The sequence below is a fragment of the Quercus lobata genome, chromosome 4 (assembly GCF_001633185.2).
Source record: "Quercus lobata isolate SW786 chromosome 4, ValleyOak3.0 Primary Assembly, whole genome shotgun sequence".
Lineage (NCBI taxonomy): Eukaryota > Viridiplantae > Streptophyta > Magnoliopsida > Fagales > Fagaceae > Quercus > Quercus lobata.
Genome location: NC_044907.1, coordinates 64,936,518 through 64,956,685, shown reverse-complemented (window position 1 = coordinate 64,956,685; position 20,168 = coordinate 64,936,518). Strand labels below are relative to the sequence as shown.

Genomic DNA, 20,168 nt, shown 5'->3' with positions numbered 1-20,168 from the left:
TCTTGTTTATCTTTAACTCTATTACTTGAGCATTATTATGATAAATATCTCCTCAACAGTTTTTCCAGCTCTCCGTGGATGCTCAGAAATGGGGTTCTTACATCAGGAGAATCTCTTATCCATGTAAGTAGCATATTTTCTCTGAAAAATGATGTTAAGATATGCTATTTATTTTTTTTCCAAGCTAAAATAGAAGGGGATTACAGTATGTTTACAGCCAGCATAGAACTGTGAGATTTAATGAACATGATATGTACTAGGAAGGTAGGTTAAAAAAACTAAAGATCATGTAGAGTTCAGCTACTTAAAGGAGTGTAGAGAGCATATAGGTGTCAACTCTGTCAAAAAGTAAAAAGTTCCTACTTGTAGAAAGGACGCATGGAGTCAGCTTTGGTCTATGTTTAGACGTCATAATGAATACACATAGAAGTAATGTAATTTTTGGGATAAGTAATGTAATTTTTATTGCTATAAAAAAAAAAAGAGAATCACCCGAGTATGCGGGGAGTATACAATTGGGGACCATACAAACAAACATGCAAATTACATGAATCTGTCAAAACACTAACAGACCATAAAGTTGACATCCAATCCAACAAAGTCCTTAAGAAAAATAATTTGAGTTCAGGCGTAGTTTTCTCTGTGGACCATCTTCTTCTTCATTGCCCTATAGTGTATGATTTGTGGACTGTGTGTTCAACTTGTTTGAATTCCATTGGGTTATGCTGCAAAGGGTCATTGAGTTGTTAGCTTCATGGTAGGGCAAGTTCAATTGGCATCACAATATAGCTATTTGGAGGTTTGTGCCACATTGCTTAATGTGGTGTATTTATTGGGAATAAAATGCTAGAATTTAGAGTGATGTGAACAATATATTCTTGAGATGGTCTTTTTTCTTTCATAATTTGCTTAAGCGAGTTTAGCCTTACAAACATGTTCATGCTTTTCCTTACATGTTTTGTTTGACTATTGTAGTTTGGGTTCTTGACTGTATTGCCCCATAGTACATTTATAGTGTACTTGGGTCTGTTTTATTTTTTAATTAAATTTTAGTTACTTATAAAAAAAAAAAAAAAAAAAAAAAAAAAAAAAAATAGTTCTCTCTGTCCTCGAAATTCCGATTGTTCCTCTCCCTCCATATACATCACATCAAGCAATGCAAGGTAGCAATCCACAATTGACCATTCCAATGATGCCGAAAACAACCTAGCCAACAAGCTAACAACTCATCAACAGTCTTTAGCATCACCCAGCAAACTCCAAATAAATCTATCACCCACTTCCTTATACTGATACACCATAAGCACATCCATGAAATTTGACTAAGACTCCAACTCCCAATCCTGCATGGCTCTTGTGAAATTGACATCCCAAAAGAGTATCTCCCATTAGTGGATTGCATAAGATCTGACACACTTGCCTCCTTCTCACGGAAAATACTGAATAAATCAAGATAGCACATAGCCAGAGAATTATTACTGCACCATCGACCCTGCTAAAACTCCACTCTAGATCCACCCCCTGCCTCAAATTGGAGATAGCTTGACAAAGTAGGCCAACTTGCCTTTCCAACTTGTAAGAGCTCCATAACACCTTTTGGCATGATCCAATAAACCCTAAATAGTGAAGATTTTCCCTCCTGCACATGTGGCACCAGTCTATTACAACTAATCTCCGCTTTCGAAGTTTATCTGTAGTGAGATTTTTTCCCAAAGCTGCTGTCCAAAGGGAAAAGCTAACCTTTGTTTGAACTTTTGGCTTCCACAAACTCTTCCAGGTAAAAGATAGATGAGATGTCGATGATGGCAATGGGAAATGAGGCTAAGGTGATAAGGAACTGTGGTTGTTTTATCTTATATAGAAGGGATATCTTATTATGAAAAAGAAATTTATAATTCAGCCAGTTTTATTGATTGAATATCAGTACAAAACACCATAGATGATAGACCACTTGAGCCTAAAGGCTGCCAACTAAACAACACAGAAGGAGAATAAAGATTTACTCTGTTACAACAGCAAACCAGAGACTTCAAATTTTCACTTCAACACTTCAATTCCTGGATTTCAACTCTGCCCCTTGTACTCTCTTTACAAACCTTATAGTATTGCAACTTCCCATAATCACCATTTTAGTCAGATTAAGCAGCCATCCTTACTTTTCACCACCCTTAAATTTTTTTAAATTTTTTGTTTCATTAATGAATATTTACCAGGAAGGGGAAAAAAAACAGAAATATCCATAATGTAGGGAAGGAAGAAATCAGAGATGCTGTGAGAGGAAGGGCAGAATGGAATTTCCTATAGCAACCAAGCAACCTGCCATGGTGGTGTTCATTATGGTAATTGGTTGGTCTGCCATTGTGGTGTTCGTTGTGGTAATTGGTTGGTCTGCCATGTAAGCTACTGTACTCTCTTTCACACAGACAATTTCCCTACCTCTTTAGCGAAATTAGTTGTAGAATAGATTCTTCATGGTCTGAGACCAGCACAGCGACTATTACTCTTGGGGCCAGTGGCAAAAGACTTTGAAAATGCACAGGCTCAGACTTGGTGAGGTAGTTAGCAAAGATGGGAAAGCAAATATGTTGGCAAGATGGATGGGAAAACACTTTTATGTCATCAATCCTAATAAAAATTGGGCTTATCCGTCCGAACAATAATCGGTGCATTAGCTATGTACCATGGCTGAGAGAATGTTAGTTGCGCCCTTTATCTGTCCATGTTTGTTTCTACTTGAAAGTAAAAAGCTTCCTTGATATGAATTAATAACTCATATGTCAGAAACCTTGTCTCTAATTGCTTTGGTATTTTAAATCTATGATCATTAAATCTTGTCGCTTTATTGTCATTATTTTTTAATAAAATTTCTCACAAAAGCTAAAATCTAGTGTTGCCACGGGTTTTAAATAGTCTATTTTCTTTCATTTATGGCCATGATTTCTTTGGATTATATATCTACATTGCTATCCATGTTAATCATGGATACTGAGAAACTACCCCTTGTCTTAAAAGCTTAAGCAGTTAGGAAAAGGTTAATCATTATAAACATTTTCCTTCACATGTAGGCCAAAACTCTCACCTATTAAGTGGGAACCAACATGTGTTTTTTAAGTTTTTAAATAGCAGGTAAAGTGAAGATAGAGTTTGAACTCATGACCACTTGCTCTGATATCATGATAACTAAAAATTTCCTGAAAACTTAAGGTGTTAGAAATTGTGAATTTAATCATTATTTTAATAAATATTTTTGGTAATAATTAATGACAGAGAGGTATTATGGCCCTTGCTGATGTTGAGGGAGCACGTATTCATCTGAAGCAATTGACCATTGTACATCACATGGCTAGCTGGGAATCCATTGAGGAGATCCTCATCCGGCATTACACTCGGCAACTTCTTCATGAGATGTATAAGGTAAATTTTCTGTAGTTATCTAGCCGGCTCATTTTTATTACAATTTGGTTTTCTTAATTATTTTCATTTCTTTATTCATGATTGATAAGTTAAAAAATAGCTTTGTTCATTAAGGCAATGAGTGAGAAGAATCCAGGGTAATTAAGAGCATAAATGACTGTATGTCCAGCTTGGAAATTGTTTCTATATGCATGCTTCAAACTTTGTTGCAACCCTTGCTGTGTATTTTTTCTTTTTAAGTTTTTTCCTGATTTAATTTGTTTTTTAAATTCCTAGAATTTTCTAGAATCAAATAAATGAGATTTTTCTTTAACGCATGTGGGACAAAGTATGTATTCAACCTCTACTGCTTTTGGCCCAAATATTCTCTTTCCACCAACTGTGGGACAGTATTTAATGCCTGCTTCTATTTTCTTTTTGACTCTAATGATACATTAATTGTTAATAATTTTTAATATTTAAATTGGCTAAGTATGTAAACTTTTTCATATTAGATTAGCTAAAACACTGACTTCCATTAGCAATGCAGTGGAAATAACTATTTATATAAAATACAGGAGGTATTGTCCATGCTCCTATAGCTGTAAACTACTGTGGACTTTTGTTGTCCTTTCTGATTTCTTCCATTTAGATTTCACTTGATATATACAATTTAAGGTTGAAGGATATATTTTAAGAGGTTATTAGTTGCAATTTCTTAGATTTAAGGTTGGGATTATTTTGATAATTTATTTTCATTCTTTAATAGCATTTGATATTCCTATTATTAGTCACGTTGCATTGAGATTCATAGTTACAAGCTATGCTTAAGAGTGTTATTGTGGAATTTATATTTCTCTTTGAAAACTATCAGAGCCTCTACTCCCTCGTGATTTTGAAAATCTCGCCTCTACTCATTGGAGATATTCAAAATTGACAAGTGAGTAGAGGTGTGGTTTTCAAAATCATAAGAGAGTAGAGACTTTGATACCGATATTAACCTTTATCTTTTCATTTTAGGGATGTCTTATGTGACAATAGTTGGTGGGTTATGGCTTTAGGGGAAAAGAAAAAACTGTTTGTTGGAAATTTCCTGGCAGTAGCAAATTAGCGTGTTTAAGGTTGGTTGCTGCTGTCACAAGGGTGTGACAAATTTAGGGTTTGCAGGTTTCACAGAGGATATAGGAAAATGGATCTGATTTGGGCTGTAAAGGATGAAAGAAAAGAGAAAGTTTTCTGTGTTCAGGGATTGTGTATACCATGACAGTACTAAGTGTGCCAAAGAAGAAGAGAGAGAAGAAAACATACTATGGCCAATATACCTCAATACTCAAACGCTCACCATTATATTAATCAACTCCAATTTTCTTGAACTTGGACATATTTGTAAGAATCTTTGACTTCTTCCACAATCTGCTAGAAGGACTTTCTAATTTGCCTAGTAATTAAAAAAATAGAGTTGACTCAATTACGAACAAAAATAAACTTAACTTGTAAAATAAATACTCATTTGACCCTATGCCACTTTGATGCATTCTATTAAACAATGCAGATGTCATATCCATCGAACGTCGTACAGGGCCTCACATGGCAAAAATGTAATAAAGGCAAACAAATACTAACTTGGACTTCAAGAAAATAAACCCTAGATGCCTATAAAATCCTAAGAAATTCTATATTTGACTCAATTACCAAATACCCTTAAATTGCTTAGCAAAAAAAAATTACATACCGTTCTCACAAAAGTAACCATACCTTGTAAAATAAAAACTCCAAATAAATACACAATTAACACTGTACTGCTTTGATGCAACCTATTAATCCACTCATCTCATATCCATCGGACAACGAACAAGGGTCTCTCACCAAAAAAACCCTGTATTACCAAAATTCTATGCAAACAGCAACTAAATCTCTTTTTCCATGGCTGCATCACATAGGGAATTTGTTCAGGTGGTATTGTTTATAACCTGCTATTTTTTTGAAGGTTGAATAGGGAAAAGGGAGCTTGTTTCATAAAATATCAACAATCACATCATGCTACTGTTAGATGTTGAGATGACATTAAGACTGATATGACTCATGACTTTGTGGGTAGAAATTACAAGCAACTGAGATGCAGTTTATATGAAAATTGTTTAGTTGAAGAATAAACTGAGTATGAAAGTTTCACTATGAGATTGGATATATCGTGGAATGAAGATGTGATCATTTTTATGTATATCAATAGTAGAATTCATATATATATAGCAAATTAACTTTACATCAGCTAATGTGGCTGATTGGGCCATTCATAACGTGGGTGGAAGGATGTAAATGAGCTATACGTCAGGGAATGTTTAGCAACCATGAACATAATTGTTGTGTTAAATTACCGATTGGGATAGGTAAATTTAATTATTTAACCACATATTTTTAACACTCCGCCTTACACGTGGGCTCACACTCACTTTTAATAGGTAAGACTCAATATGGGGGATTCTAAATGGGAGGTAAAGTGGAGAAAATTGAGATTGAACTTAGGATCTCCTGTTCTAATACCATGTTAAATTACCAATTTTTCCAAAAACTTAAGCAATTGGGATATGATAAATTTAATCATTTAACCACATACTCTTTACATTATGTTATAAAAATCATCTCCTTGTCTTCTGTGAAACAGATGGAGCCTTTAAATTTGAATTGCCTCTCCTTAGTCTTCTAGTTTATTTGAGTCTCTAGAATGAACATTGTGCCACACTCTTCTCATGCTCCTTGTTTCTTTTTATTTGCAGGTGTTTGGTTCCGCTGGTGTTATTGGTAATCCAATGGGATTTGCTAGGAGTTTGGGGCTTGGCCTGAGGGATTTCTTATCAATGCCGGCCAGGAGTGTTTTGCAGGTACATAGTTTATTAGATGGCCAAAGCTTGCTCCTTTTATCAGCTCTCTGAAAACTAGTTTTTTCTATTGGCAGAGCCCTACTGGACTTATTACTGGCATGGCACAAGGCAGCACTAGTCTTTTAAGTAACACAGTCTATGCTATAAGTGACGCCGCCACTCAGTTCAGTAAAGCTGCACACAAGGTATCTATTTTCATCATAAGCATTTGAATGGTTTCAGAGATCAGTTTCTATATATATTTAAATATGAACTGAATTTCTGCTTGTAGGGTATTGTTGCATTGACCTTCGATGACCAAGCTGTTTCAAGTATGGAAAAGCAACAGATGAGTGCAGCTTCACAAAGTAAAGGTGTGATAAATGAAGTCTTAGAGGTATGTCAGTCATATTTAGTAGTTCTCATTGTAAGAGCCTCCTAGATGTTTATAGAAGTGGATCCGTTGGTGCATTGTATGGGACAAATTTATACGTTTCACAAAAGTTGAGTTTCAAATTAGATGCGATAAATTACCAATTGTACCAAAACTTTAAACGGTTGGGAAATAGTAAAATTTAATCGTTGAACTCCCCCTTAAGACATGGGGCCCAACTCATGGGAATTTAACTTTTTAAACGGGAAGCAGAGAGAAGACAATGCTTCAAGACCACTTGATATAATACAATGATAAATTCCAATTGTCTCAAAAATTTCAGCTATTAGAAAGTGGTAATTTTAATCATAATTCTAACAAGATGAAACTAGAATGATGTGTTCCAAACCTATGGGTAGAATTCAAACAGCTAGTAATGTTTTCAATAAATGAGTGGCTATTGCATATAAACTTAAAAATAGTGAAAATCATTATATAGTTCATAAATTGCTCAATTGATAGTTAATAGTTACTTCTCTCCTCTACTTCTTTCCCCCAAGAGCCTTGTAACTCAATGGCATTGCATGTGCTCTTTTACAAGAAGAACCATGATTCAAATCCCACTCCCCCATTTGTTGTGACAATTGAATCATTCAAAAATGAAGTTATTTTTCTTTTTTTTAGTTGTTTGTTTATAGGTGTTTATTTTTTTTGTTTATTCATTTACTTACATGATTTCAAAAAATCATGCATCCACCTATCAGTTGAGGGCTAGGGTTGCATCTCCGACTCAGAACTACTATGAAAAATTAAGTTGCACATACCTTTCTTTTTGAATTCCCTTTTGACAATTTTATTTTATTATATTATTAATGGCTATTATCTCTTTTAAATTCTAAAATAAAAATTATTTAAAGTAATAGAAAGATTTTTTTTTGTATTTTATCATATTTTTATGTCTCTTAAGTTTTAAGAGCAATAAATGGAAAACATGGGTGGTAAAAAAGGGAAAATAAAGAAGCTAAATTTTGATCAAAGAGAAAAAAAAATACAAAATAAAAAGAAATTACTTTTACCTTTTAAAAGTGATAAAAGAGTTATAATAGGAGTTCAAATTGTTCATGTAATATCTACATTTGTTCATAAAAATCAGTGAATAAGCAATAAAATTTGGGAATTATATAATAAACCCAAGAATTTGATATTGTTTTCATGTTAAACTCTGAAGTTTTAGGTCTATAAATGTTTACATTATAGTTTTAAAATTGTTTCAATATGGTCATGTTATGAGTTAAGCAAAAAGTCTCATAGTCTGTAATTAAGGTCTATCTAGTGTCTAAAAGTCATTCTTTGGGAACTAAAAGTAAAATTTTGACTATAAAAAATTGCAACGTGGCTTATTTGTATATAAAGAAGACCTAACAAATATACACAATATAATTGATAACTATATTTTTATAGGTGTTCTTACTGTCTAGTACAGACATAAGTTCTATTTGCTTGTTCAGATTGGTATTAAGTTAGTTAGATCAGGTTATACTTGGTGTATTTCGATGGTAATATTAAACTACATAGTAAACTTGTATTGGATTAATATTTTGAAAATCCATTTGATTCCCTACTTATTTATTTGATTTGCACTTTCATTTTGTTTAGTGGCTTAAAGTTAATTTTTTTTTTTTTTGATGCATATGGTTTACCAAAATTGCAGAAAAAAAATCACTTTTTTTCCCAGAAGAGGGCTTCTTCTAACTGAGGAATTTTTTATTCCATTTTTGAATGAAAGATTAGTTCTGGCCTGTTTACTTTACCAAAAATATATATATATATATATATAAAATAATAATAATAATAATATTAATAATTTATTAAACTAATCAAATGAAGTTCTCATTCATGTATAAGTTCAATCCTTTTTTTTTCCTCTTCATCTAGACCAATCAATCTGTCCATCTTCCTGTATTAAAAGTGATTCATGTAGCTAGTCCATTGATATTATTGTTCTATGATTTCCATTACAAGTAAATAAACCAAGAGATTTCTTATAATTACAATACGCCTAGCAAATCATTGATATGATGGGAGGTTCTGTTATCAATAATTAACTCACTGAAGATAATGTTATAGAATATAGATATAAAAAAAATTCAGTTAGAAAATATTTTGATTGGAAACATGTGTTATCGTGCTTCTCTTTTGAAGCATAACTTGAAAACATGTGTTATCATGCTTCTCTTTTGAAGGGAAATTATATGCACTCTATTATTTATGTTTTAATGTGTTGAATTGTGTAACCTGTTTAATTCCAGGGACTCACTGGTCTTCTCCAGTCACCAATTAAAGGAGCTGAGAAACATGGCCTTCCTGGTGTCCTCTCAGGTAATGAACTACTAGGATGCTGTAAATTGTATACGTCTCATTATGATCAGTATAATTTCCCTCAAAATTATGAGCGTTTAAGGGATCAGCAACACGAACATTGTCACTTAAGATGCAGAGATGGTTAGTGGTGTTTGCATAGCTATTGACTGTGCTTTCTTGCTCATATCCCTTGGTGCAGGTATAGCATTGGGAGTCACAGGACTTTTGGCGAAACCAGCAGCTAGTATCCTTGAAGTTACTGGAAAAACTGCACAGAGTATCAGAAATAGAAGTAGGCTATACCAAATGGGATCGCAGCGCTTTAGGGCCCGTCTTCCAAGGCCTCTAAGCAGGGAACTTCCTCTAAGACCTTACTCTTGGGAAGAAGCAGTTGGAACATCAGTACTTGTGGAGGCTGATAATGATTTAAAGCTCAAGGATGAGGTCTTAGTCATGTGCAAAGCACTTAAACAAGCTGGTAAATTTGTCATCATCACAGAGAGATTTGTATTGATTGTTAGTTGCCCTAGTTTGGTGGAGTTGGGTAAGCCTGAATTTCGAGGCATTTCTGCTGATCCAGAATGGGTGATAGAATCGGAAATTGGTTTGGAGAGTGTTATACATGCTGATTCGGATCAAGAAGTGGTACATATTGTTGGAAGCAGTCCAGATACCATACAGAGGCAAAACCAACATCATCCCAGAAAAGGCGTGGGTACAAGGACAGTGCGATGGAGCAATCCTACTACTCTCCCACTCTTCCAGACAAACTTGGAATTGGCAAGCAAGGAAGATGCAGAAAGTTTGTTACAAATATTGCTGTCTACAATTGAACTTGGGAAAGAGCGGGGCTGGGGCTATGGGCATCTCCTGCATCAAGGAAATATCAAGTAGCATAAAAGTGGAGTACATTTTTTACTGATTTGAAGGATTGGATTCATCACAATGCCTGGCTCCTGCTACCGCCCTTGCCTAGCAAGCAAGGAAGATGCAGAAAACTTGTTACAGATATTGTTGACAACAATTGAACTTAGGAAAGAGTGAGGTTGGGCTAGGGGCATCTCCTGCATCAAGGTAATTTCAAATAGCTGAAAACTGGAATTTATTTTCTGCACTGAAGGATTGGATTCATCACAAGGCCTGGCACCTAGTTCCACCCTTGCGTTGGCCCCCCATACAAAGTGAGCGAGGGAGCACCTATTAAAAAAAAGTTCCTTTGGGGCCTATTTTTTGCTGATTGGTAATTAAACACCCCCAATTGCACTAAACACACCACATCTCCCTTGGACTGACGTGATATCTAAGCTTGAGCTCATTGGCTTAAGTAATGCTTTTTTAGATAAACTTGGGTCATATGTTCTCATGTAAAATGCGTGTAACCTGTGTTGTGTACATTATGTATAGTGGCTCCCTTTTTTCTTTTAACAGTTATGTACAGCATCATTTTAAACTTTGGGTAATTTTTTACCCTTGTATACATGTAAAGTAGTTAGTAATCCATGTAATACACAAGAAAGTTTAACAGATCAATATTTATACATGATACATATTTATTTACTAAGTTTTATTAAATAAATTCAATTAGAGGATTTATAGAAAAAAATATACATAATTTAAATAGAGTTTGTGTGATTCTTACTCTTTTAATATTGAATCAAATTATTTTCTTAAATTATGTGATTTGCTTTTATTCAAATGATTTAAATCTTTGTAATCCTCTTAATTATATTTCAAAGTTAGCAATTTCTTTCCTCTTTGTTTAGAATAGTTGAAAATTTCCTTTTTTGTTAGTTAATGGGTATGAATTACCCCTCTTCTATCTTAGTCTAAACTTTAGTGCATCTAGTTCCTTTGTCCATTCCGATCCATTTTGCTAAATTTAGTTGCTATGGTGATTTTGGCCAGTACATGATGTGAACCTATTTTTTCTTGGTCCTTTTTTATCTCCTTAGAATATAAATTCAAATTTGATTTTTTGATTTGGTATTTATTCCATGAGAAATTTAAGCCATTTATTTTAATCATCATAAATTTTCTCTCTTGATTTGATTTTTGAAATTTGATCTGATGAGGCTAAAATGTTGATTCATCCTAAATTCTCATTAAAGACCTATTTAGATTGAAGGAGAGGAAGCGAGTGCAAAGAGGAGTAGAGTAAAGTTGGCTCGAAATTATGCTAATATTCGGCCAACTCTATTTTACTCTACTCCTCAAACCAAATGGACCATAAAGGAACACAATTGAAGATGGGTTAGAGGTTTTTGAAGGTATTTGTTTGACAAACATTCCTCTTCTTAATGGCCATGGGGTGGATTTTCATACTTGGTCTTCTGGCTAAATTTGGCTTGTTTGTAGACCAATAAACGAGTCATTATAAGTTCTAGTATCCCGATTGGTTTACACATCTGTTGTAGGCTTTACAATGTACAACTTAAAATCAATTGATAAATATAATACATGTGATTGTTATTTTTTTATATAAAAAAAATCAAAATTTTAAAACGTCATTCAAAATATAAAAAGAAAAAAAATTAATATGAAAAATATGGGTCAACCAACCCATTTCTAACCCATGTAAAATGAGCTAATTTTGATCCGAACTTGCTAGTTTTACCGCGTCTAGTCCCAAAGAGACTTTAATAATTGTTTTGGGGCCCAATACAAAACTATGGACTTGGGAGCCCAAATTTTAGCATTTGTGGACTCCGAGGTTGAGTTTGGATTGCATTGAAAAGGAAAAAAAAAATTGCGTTTGCCGTTTTTTCTGTGGGTGGGTCCCATGCACTGTTCATGGGACCCGCAAGTATGAAAAAACGCAAATGTTAAGTTAAAACTGGGTCTCACGATACTATTTACACATTTAAAATTATTTTGCTACAGTGTTTTCAGTTTTCAATTTTCAGTAATAAGCGGTATCCAAACAGACCCTGAGACTGTGGACCAAAATGAGTAATTATAACTAGCCTCTAAGCATGCGCTCATGCACGTGCTCAAAGGCTCTTCTATTTTTTTGGTAAATGTTAATAATTTGAATCTATTATAATTTGAGATTATTACATTTTCCAATCACAAAATATCTAGGAGTGTTATAAAAAAAGATTTCATCTACAAGCATATAATACTCATCACACCTCTAGGTATTTTTTTTCATCACACCCCTAGATATTTTGTGATTGGAAAATGTAGTAATCCCAAATTATAATGGATTCAAATTATTAACCTTTACCAAACAAAATAGAAAAGCCTCACGCGTGTGCTCAGAGGCTAGTTACAAAATTATGCATTTGTGATGTGATGAGTATAATGTGTTTATGGTGTGATGAGTATTATGCATTTCATCACACCCCTAGATTTTTTTGTGATTGAAAAATATAGTAATCCCAAATTATAATAGATGCAAATTATTAAATTTTACCCAAAAAATAGAATAGCCTTTAAGCACGTGCATGAGTGCATCCTCAAAGGCTAGTATCTATTTAGTTTTTCATGCGCATGCCCAGAGACTAGTATTTATTTATTTATTTTTTTGTATAAACTTGAGGATGTTTTAAAAAAAATTGATAGGAAGATAAATGTGAGAATGATTTTTTTTTAAAGGAAACTAGCCTCTGAGCATGAGCTCACGCGCGTGCTCAGAGGCTTTTTTATTTTTTTGGTAAATGTTAATAATTTGAATCCATTATAATTTGAGATTACTACATTTTCTAATCACAAAATACTTGGGAGTGTGATGAAAACAGATTTCATCTACAAACATATAATACTCATCACATTTCTAGGTATTTTTTTATCACACCTCTAGATATTTTGTGATTGGAAAATGTATTAATCTCAAATTATAATAGATTCAAATTATTAACATTTACCAAAAAAATAGAAAAGCATCTGAACACGCGCTCACTTACAAAATTTATGCGTTTATGATGTGATGAATATTATGCGTTTGTGGTGTTATGAGTATTATGTGTTTCATCACACTCCTAGATTTTTTTTGATTGAAAAATGTAGTAATCCGAAATTATAATAGATGCAAATTATTAACCTTTACAAAAAAAAATAGAAGAGCCTTTAAGCACGCTCATGAGTGTGTGCTCAGAGGCTAGTTACAAAATTATGCGTTTGTGATGTGATGAGTATTATGTGTTTGTGGTGTGATAAGTATTATGCGTTTTATCATACCCCTAGATTTTTTGTGATTGAAAAATGTAGTAATCCCAAATTATAATAGATGCAAATTATTAATCTTTATCCAAAAAAATAGAAGAGTCTTTAAGTATGCGCATGAGCGCGTGCTTAGAGGCTAGTATCTATTTAGTTTTTCATGCGCATGCTCAAAGACTAGTATCTATTTAGGTTTTTTTTTTTTTTTTGATAAACTTGAGGATTTTTTTTTTTAAAATTGATTGGAAGATAAACATATATATCTATTTAGTTTTTGTTTTTGGATAAACTTGAGGATTTAAAAAAAAAAATTTATAGGAAGATAAATGTGAGGGTATTTTTTATTAAAGAAAAAAAAAAAAAAAAAAACCAGCAACGTGGGGTTGTTGAACTTGCTTTTATATTTAAAAAAAAAAATAGTAAACATATAGTTGCTTTGAAGAAATGGGTTAGTGGGAGAGTGTGGAAACCTTAGGATGGCACTATAAAAGGGGAAGTAACCAATGGTGAAAGACATTCAGAAACAAGGAATTAGAGTAAAATCATTGAGAAAACTCTATCAGAATCCAAAAAAAGAGAGAAAAAGAGAGGGAAATACTGTCCGATATCCTCAAACAACCACTAGAGAACACACTTGGATTCAAAGAGATTTAAACTTTGCAAGCCTTAGGGGCCTGAAGAGTTATCTAAGTTTGTGATTTTTGAACTTATTTGGACCTTGTAACACGTCCTAGTGAGCAGAGTGTATTACACAATCAAGAAAATAACAAAGTACTTTACATTATTTTAAGGATCCCTAACACTTTATTTTGTGTTCTTTCTTTACCATTTCATTCCTTTGCTGTTTCTTGTTTGTTCAATGCATATATTTCTTGTCTGTTAGCATGTATGTGTTGTAGGATTCATGCTCTATGCACCACCTGGTTCAAAATCAGCCCAATTAGTTGCGGTGAACCAAGCCCAGTCCCTTAAAACAATAAGAATTGGACCTAGGATCCTTGTTTCTACCTGGGCCTATTTGCTAAAAAAAAGAAAAGAACCCACACAAACTGAAAATGAAAGTAAAAGTAAGAGAGCATGAGAGGAAAGAGAGTTACCTAATCGTGATTTGTGAGAGGGTGGATTAACGGTAGAGTACTATTTAATCTCTTTCAAAATTTAATAATTTGCATCCATTATAATTTGAGATTATTACATTTTTCAATCACAAAAAATCTAGGGGTATGATGAAAAAATTATTTCACCCACAAATGCATTATAATGGAAAATGTAAAAAGTGTGTATAAATATATTCTTATATTGGTGGATGAGAATAAAAAATTAACCAATGTTTCATTTTTCTTCTATCATGCAACCAAAACACAAAGCAGTATATGTCAAGGCTAAAAAAAAAAAAATCAACCCAACTTATCCCATTATTAATCCACAAAAATATTGAGTTAAGTAAATTTAGTCAAGTTAATTTCATTTTTCTTTTCTCATGCAGTCAAAACACATATCATATGTAGTAGTATATGTCAAGGCTAAAAACAAAACAAACAAACAAACAAAAAATTCAACCCAACCTAACTCATCAATCCACAAAAAATTTTAGTTTAGTAAATTTTGTCAAGTTGATTTCATTGTTATTTTCTCATGCAGTCAGACCACATATCATATGCAGAAATAGTATATGTCAAGGCTAAAAACAAAAACAAAAACCAAAAAAAAAATCAAGCCAACATAAAATAAAATATTTTAAAAAATGATTTAAGTCAATTTTGTCAAGTTGATGAGTAGGATGCAGTGGAAAATCTAACAACAACATGAATTCTCAATAAATTAGTTAGAGTCTGTAACACGTAATCTTCTATATTTGAAGTCATACTTTCAATTTGCTTCTTTAATTCATACACATGTATGTTACTTCTATTTCAACCAAAAAAAAAAAAAAAAAAGAATAAAATGTATGGAGAAGAGTACCAAAGATGGAGTTGGTAGAACTCCTAGCAACTTGGTTCTTGGCAGCATCACCTATCAAGCACTCATTGTTAGTGAAGGCAACACAGGAAGGCATCATTCTGTTGCCCTACTCGTTGGTTATTATCTCCACGCGATCACGTTGCCACACTGCCGCGCATGAGTACATCGTCCCGAGATCGATACTGATTGCAGGACCCTCTTCTTCACCAGCCATTCTTATTTTTGATACAAACACACACACACTTTGTCTCAATTGTCACTGAAAGATGTAGATGCAGAAGAACAGTTAAGTCTTTTCTTTTCTTTTCTTTTTTTGATAGGAACGGTTTATGTTTTTGGTAAGAAGTAGAATTAACATGGTCTTATATGTAGTGTTTTTAGGAACTGTCCCCACTTCCTAAAAAGGAGTAAAAAAACTGTCTTCCATTAACCCTGCAGTTACATAGTTACCTACTTTTTTGAAAAAACTCTTCCTCTAATTGCTAAAACACAACCCCACTACCTTAAAATTAAGAAACGTTTTAAAGTTTTAACCCACCTCTTTGAGAAGAAGAAAAAAAAAAAAAAAACTCTAAATTTAGACTTTTTATTATTATTTCTGATCCAATTGGCAAAATTTATCCATCAAATTCTAATCTCATTAAAAAAAATTAAAAAAAAAACAATAAAACCATATACACCATGCCCATAAAAAATTTGTGGATGGATTTGAGTTTTTATTTTTTGAGAGAGGTGAAGGTGGTAAGATTTCTTTTTTTTTGAAACTGTGAAGGTGGTAAGATTGAATACCTGATTGGCTGTATGTTTTGAATTATATGTGGGTTTTTTTTTTTTTTTCTTCAAAAGATGGGTAGCGGGAATTGGGATTGTGGCAGGGACGGAACCAAGATTCATACCTGGGGGGCAAAGCTTAAAACGAAAAAAAAAAAAAAAAATTTATGAAAATAAAAACTAACATCTATTTCATATTCAACAAAATACTACATATAAAATAAGTGTTTCTTAAACATTCCATATTATAAAACACATTAATAAAGTATAACATACAAAATAAGTGTTTCTTATTTTGTGTGCGGTTTTTGTTTAGTCCATATTTATTTATTTATTTTGTTTTTGTTTTTGTTTTTAAAGGGGTATGAATTTTATTTATTTATTTATTTTCTTATAGGTCAATATCTAAATATTTTAGAGGAGGATAGTCAAATATATATATAAGGCCCCAATGTAGATCCGTCCCTGGATTGTGGGAATGTTTTTTTTTTCTTTTTTTGTGGAATTATTTTTTGATGGGAACGGTGGGTTATTGGAACTTTTCAATTCTCAATTTTATAGGACAATATTTTAGCAAAAATTAAAAGATGTAATTTTATAAATTATTAATTTTCCTTTGAGTTTTGCCTTTATTTAAACTTAGAAAAATAAGCGTATTTTAGGAGAAAAAAAAACGACCCAAACAGGAAAAGTAGCATAGATTGACAGACAGACAAGTACGGGGTAAAATCGAGAAACAATGCCTCATAATTTCAAAATCAACGGTTACAATTTCTGAGACTTGCCCTCCTTTCCACGCTTATGTCCTCTACTATATAAACAAACCGAACGCACAAAGGAAACCCACAAAAAAAGGTTTATTATTAGCTTTCAATCATCAACAACGTAAACAAAATATCACAGAAAGATCCAAAGCAGAAGAAGAAAGAGGAGTGAAGGTGTAGCTTCATATGGGCATTACTAAAGTGGTGTACTACATGGATCCATTGATGTCAAAAGAGCTTCTTCCTGACAAGTCTTCTGCTTTCGACTTCAACTACTCTCAGTCTCAGAGTTCAATCTGGTCCCCTTTGGTCCCTCGGCTTCACAGTGCCATAGATTTGGATTTTGAATACTTTGGTTTCGTGACACCAAAGAGACAATCACTTGGCAGCAAAAGCAAGATCAACAAAGTCACTTCTAACATCAAGAAGAAACTCAAAGTTGCTGCCAATCTTGTGAAGTCCAAGGCCAAACACAACAACAACAACAACATCAAAACCAAGGCTTCTGAGTTCTACCCATCTCCTCTCAAACCCACCACAAAGGTATTTCTATTTCTGTTTATTTCTTGAGAATTTTTTATTTTTTATTTATGTTTAGGGTTAGCAAAAAAACCTGAAATTAATAAACTCTTTTGAGAGAAAAAAAATAAATACTTTTATATATATATATATATATATATATTTTTTTTTTTCTAGGGTTTTATTTATTTATATTTTTCAATCTGAACAAGTTTGAGATTATTAACCTGAAATTAATAAACCCATTTGAGAGACAAAATTTAGGAATTAATTTTTATTAGGGAATGATTATTTGATAAATGAATACATTGTTTATTTGTTGGCATTCAAACCCATCATTCTTGTTTGTTCTTGTCCTCTGTCTGAAAACAGGACAGACGAACATGCTCTGTAGATTCTGTAATACGAATATATTATGTCTCCTGTTTGAATTCCTTTGGGGAAACATATAAGATTTAGAACCAGTATTCTTATTATATTTTACATTTTTTTATTACAGGCTTGTTGGACTAAGGCACTGAAAGCTGGCTCTAAAAATTTCAAGAAAACGAGGAAAGATCCCACGGCCCATGTGAAGCTCTATACCTATTTGATGAGCGAAAATATTTGAAGATTATTAATTGGTACGTTTTCTTGTTGTGTCACTTCGTTTGTAATCTGCCTACCAATTGTTTGTGAAAATACCTAACCAAAGCCTTTTTGTGTGAACTTTGTGTCATTTCCTATGTTGTTCTGTTTTCAACATGTATGGCATGTGTTTACTTATTCATGGGGACTTTTCCTTCCATTCTTGCAAGAATATTCTCAATGTGCTTTGTTTTGTGGCCATGGTTGTTCACTCTCTTTGTTGAATTTAATTTCAAAGAATTTGGTAGGTGAAAATATTTATGATCATTAAATGAAAAACATAAACAGAAAGCATGCTGCCATTTAATTATTATATTTTTTGAAATGAAGAAACCAAGCTGACATTTATTGTTCGCAGTTTAGCTTTAATAATTTCCAAGAGCCATAAAATGTGGAGAAAATATGGAAGTAGACTTTTTTGAATGCGATGCTTGTACTTGTGTTGGATTCGTTTTAAAACAATGACAAAGCATGACTTGAGCTGCCATTTTATATTTTAATAAGGTGAAAGCTGCCATTTTTTTAGCTATTACTACGTGAGCTTATTGAAAGCATGTCGGTTCTATGGGTTGTTAGCTTAGTTAAATATCTGGATTTGTAACTAATATCTGTTATAGGTTAGTTGCATTATTAGTTAGTTACCTCCACATCGGCATGTGCATGCTAAGAGCAGCACACAAAATTCAAAGGTTGTAATGAATCTCATTTTCTAAATGAATTAAACACTTCTTTCTCTACTTGTTATTGTGTTTTCCATTTCTCATCTTTCGTTGCTTGGTATTACCAGTTTGTGCAACAAAACCTATCTGCATAATTCATCTTCTGTCACTTATGTTGTTGTCATGCAGCAATACTCTCAACTATGGCTTTTTCCTGAACTAGCTTGGATTATTCATTTTGAAATATAAACTAGCAATCTCTATAATTTGACTTTGCCTTTCCTTCTTGGCAGATGGTCTCAATGCATAAATAAGGGTTGGATTTGCTGTTGGGATTTCCGTAATTGCACATACAAGAGAGCAACATGAAAAGACTGGTGAAGAGCAGGGTTTGAAGGAGAGTTGGATGCTCTATAACCCTTAGAGCCAATAGACTCAGCAAGCCCCATAATTTGACAAATTTATGTGCCCCATCATTTACTGGGTTTTGCCATGTATATTATGTGTCTCAATTGGGCAATTTATCTTTCGTCGTTCTTTATTTGATGTAAGACGTGAATTTTGTGAGTACATAGTTAATTTTTTTTTTCGGGGTGATGTCAATTTTGTTATTTTATGTAAAAACAGCATCTGCATGCCTTCCAAGCATTTTTATCAAGTTATCTTCCATGAATTGTCATATATGATTGTTGGCAGTTGATAATATGAAATAATTACAACTAAAATTTTCAAGAAAAAAGCTAATTAAAATCTAAGCTGGATCAAATATCACAACACAACTAACAATAGGCATTAACAATACTTACAATTAGAAAAGAAAGGAAAAGAACAGAAAAAGACACACACACACACTTGAGACCAAATAAGTAAGTAAATAAGGAAAAAATTTTATCTCTTTCTAGCTGCTTTATGCTTCACCAAATACTTTGTAGTAAAATGTTCATTACTTCTTCCTTTTAGAAAATTCCATTCATATTATTCAATGCATTACAACTAATTTAGTTTTCCAGTAGCATATGGTGTACCGGGTAACTTTAATTTCTCTCATGATTAATACAATTTCAATTTAAAAACATTAATGTGAAAATCTGTGAAAATTCATAAATGGTTGATTTGGATAAAAGTGTTTAAAAAAAGAATGATTTGGATTTCAACAATGTCGTCGATCAAGATAGAAAATTTGGATCTTCGAACTTATTTAAATGACTTATATAGAGTACGTATGACATGATAATTTTTCCCACTTGATGTATATATTTCAATTTTATTAATATGTTGGTTTAAAATGATCAAGTATAAGATGTAATTTCAAATACATAATATTACCGATATTTTTGTTTGAGAAAATGTTTCATCATGTCTAGTTGAGTATTTTATAAAAATAAAAAAACAAACATGTCTTGTTAAATCTATATTTGGCTATTTATACATGTCTTGTTAAATCTATATTTGGCTATTTATACAATCAAGTGTTGTTAAAGTCCTTATTTTTTTATTTTTTTATAAAAGTGTTGTTAAAATCCCAAAATGTTCCAGCCCAGACCGAATAGATTTTCAAACAAACTTTGCCAAATCATTTGATTTGTCTTGAGGGACTTAGTCGTCATAAATTTTGGATTGAGATTCGGTGTAATAGCATAGCACCATCCAATACCTTTTTAATGGTTCAAATCAAAAGTTTAAAAAGTTGAATTTTGACATTAACCATTAGATCAAAAAA

At 32.6% G+C, this 20,168-nt stretch overlaps 2 protein-coding genes across 8 annotated transcripts in view; both read left to right on the top strand.

Moving 5' to 3' along the window:
- Positions 1-10,515, top strand: part of LOC115985180 — a 53,698-nt gene extending 43,183 nt beyond the window's left edge. For 5 of the 7 annotated variants that reach the window (XM_031108143.1, XM_031108142.1, XM_031108144.1 and 2 more), the window contains 7 exons: positions 60-123; positions 3,268-3,414; positions 6,168-6,272; positions 6,347-6,457; positions 6,544-6,648; positions 8,934-9,003; positions 9,185-10,515. In XM_031108143.1, coding sequence (XP_030964003.1) covers positions 60-123; positions 3,268-3,414; positions 6,168-6,272; positions 6,347-6,457; positions 6,544-6,648; positions 8,934-9,003; positions 9,185-9,879 — 1,297 coding nt within the window. In that variant the 3' untranslated portion in view covers positions 9,880-10,515. Of the gene's footprint in view, positions 1-59; positions 124-1,777; positions 2,390-3,267; positions 3,415-6,167; positions 6,273-6,346; positions 6,458-6,543; positions 6,649-8,933; positions 9,004-9,184 lie in introns of those variants that run through there. The other 2 variants (XM_031108146.1, XM_031108145.1) reach the window with 2 other exon arrangements.
- A 6,179-nt stretch (positions 10,516-16,694) lies between these two features.
- LOC115987006 lies at positions 16,695-19,037 on the top strand. Its single transcript, XM_031110444.1, has 3 exons — positions 16,695-17,186; positions 17,662-17,785; positions 18,742-19,037. The coding sequence occupies exons 1-2, from the start codon at positions 16,830-16,832 to the stop codon at positions 17,770-17,772; spliced, it is 468 nt and encodes a 155-aa protein (XP_030966304.1). The 5' UTR covers positions 16,695-16,829; the 3' UTR covers positions 17,773-17,785; positions 18,742-19,037.
- Positions 19,038-20,168: the final 1,131 nt, after the last annotated feature.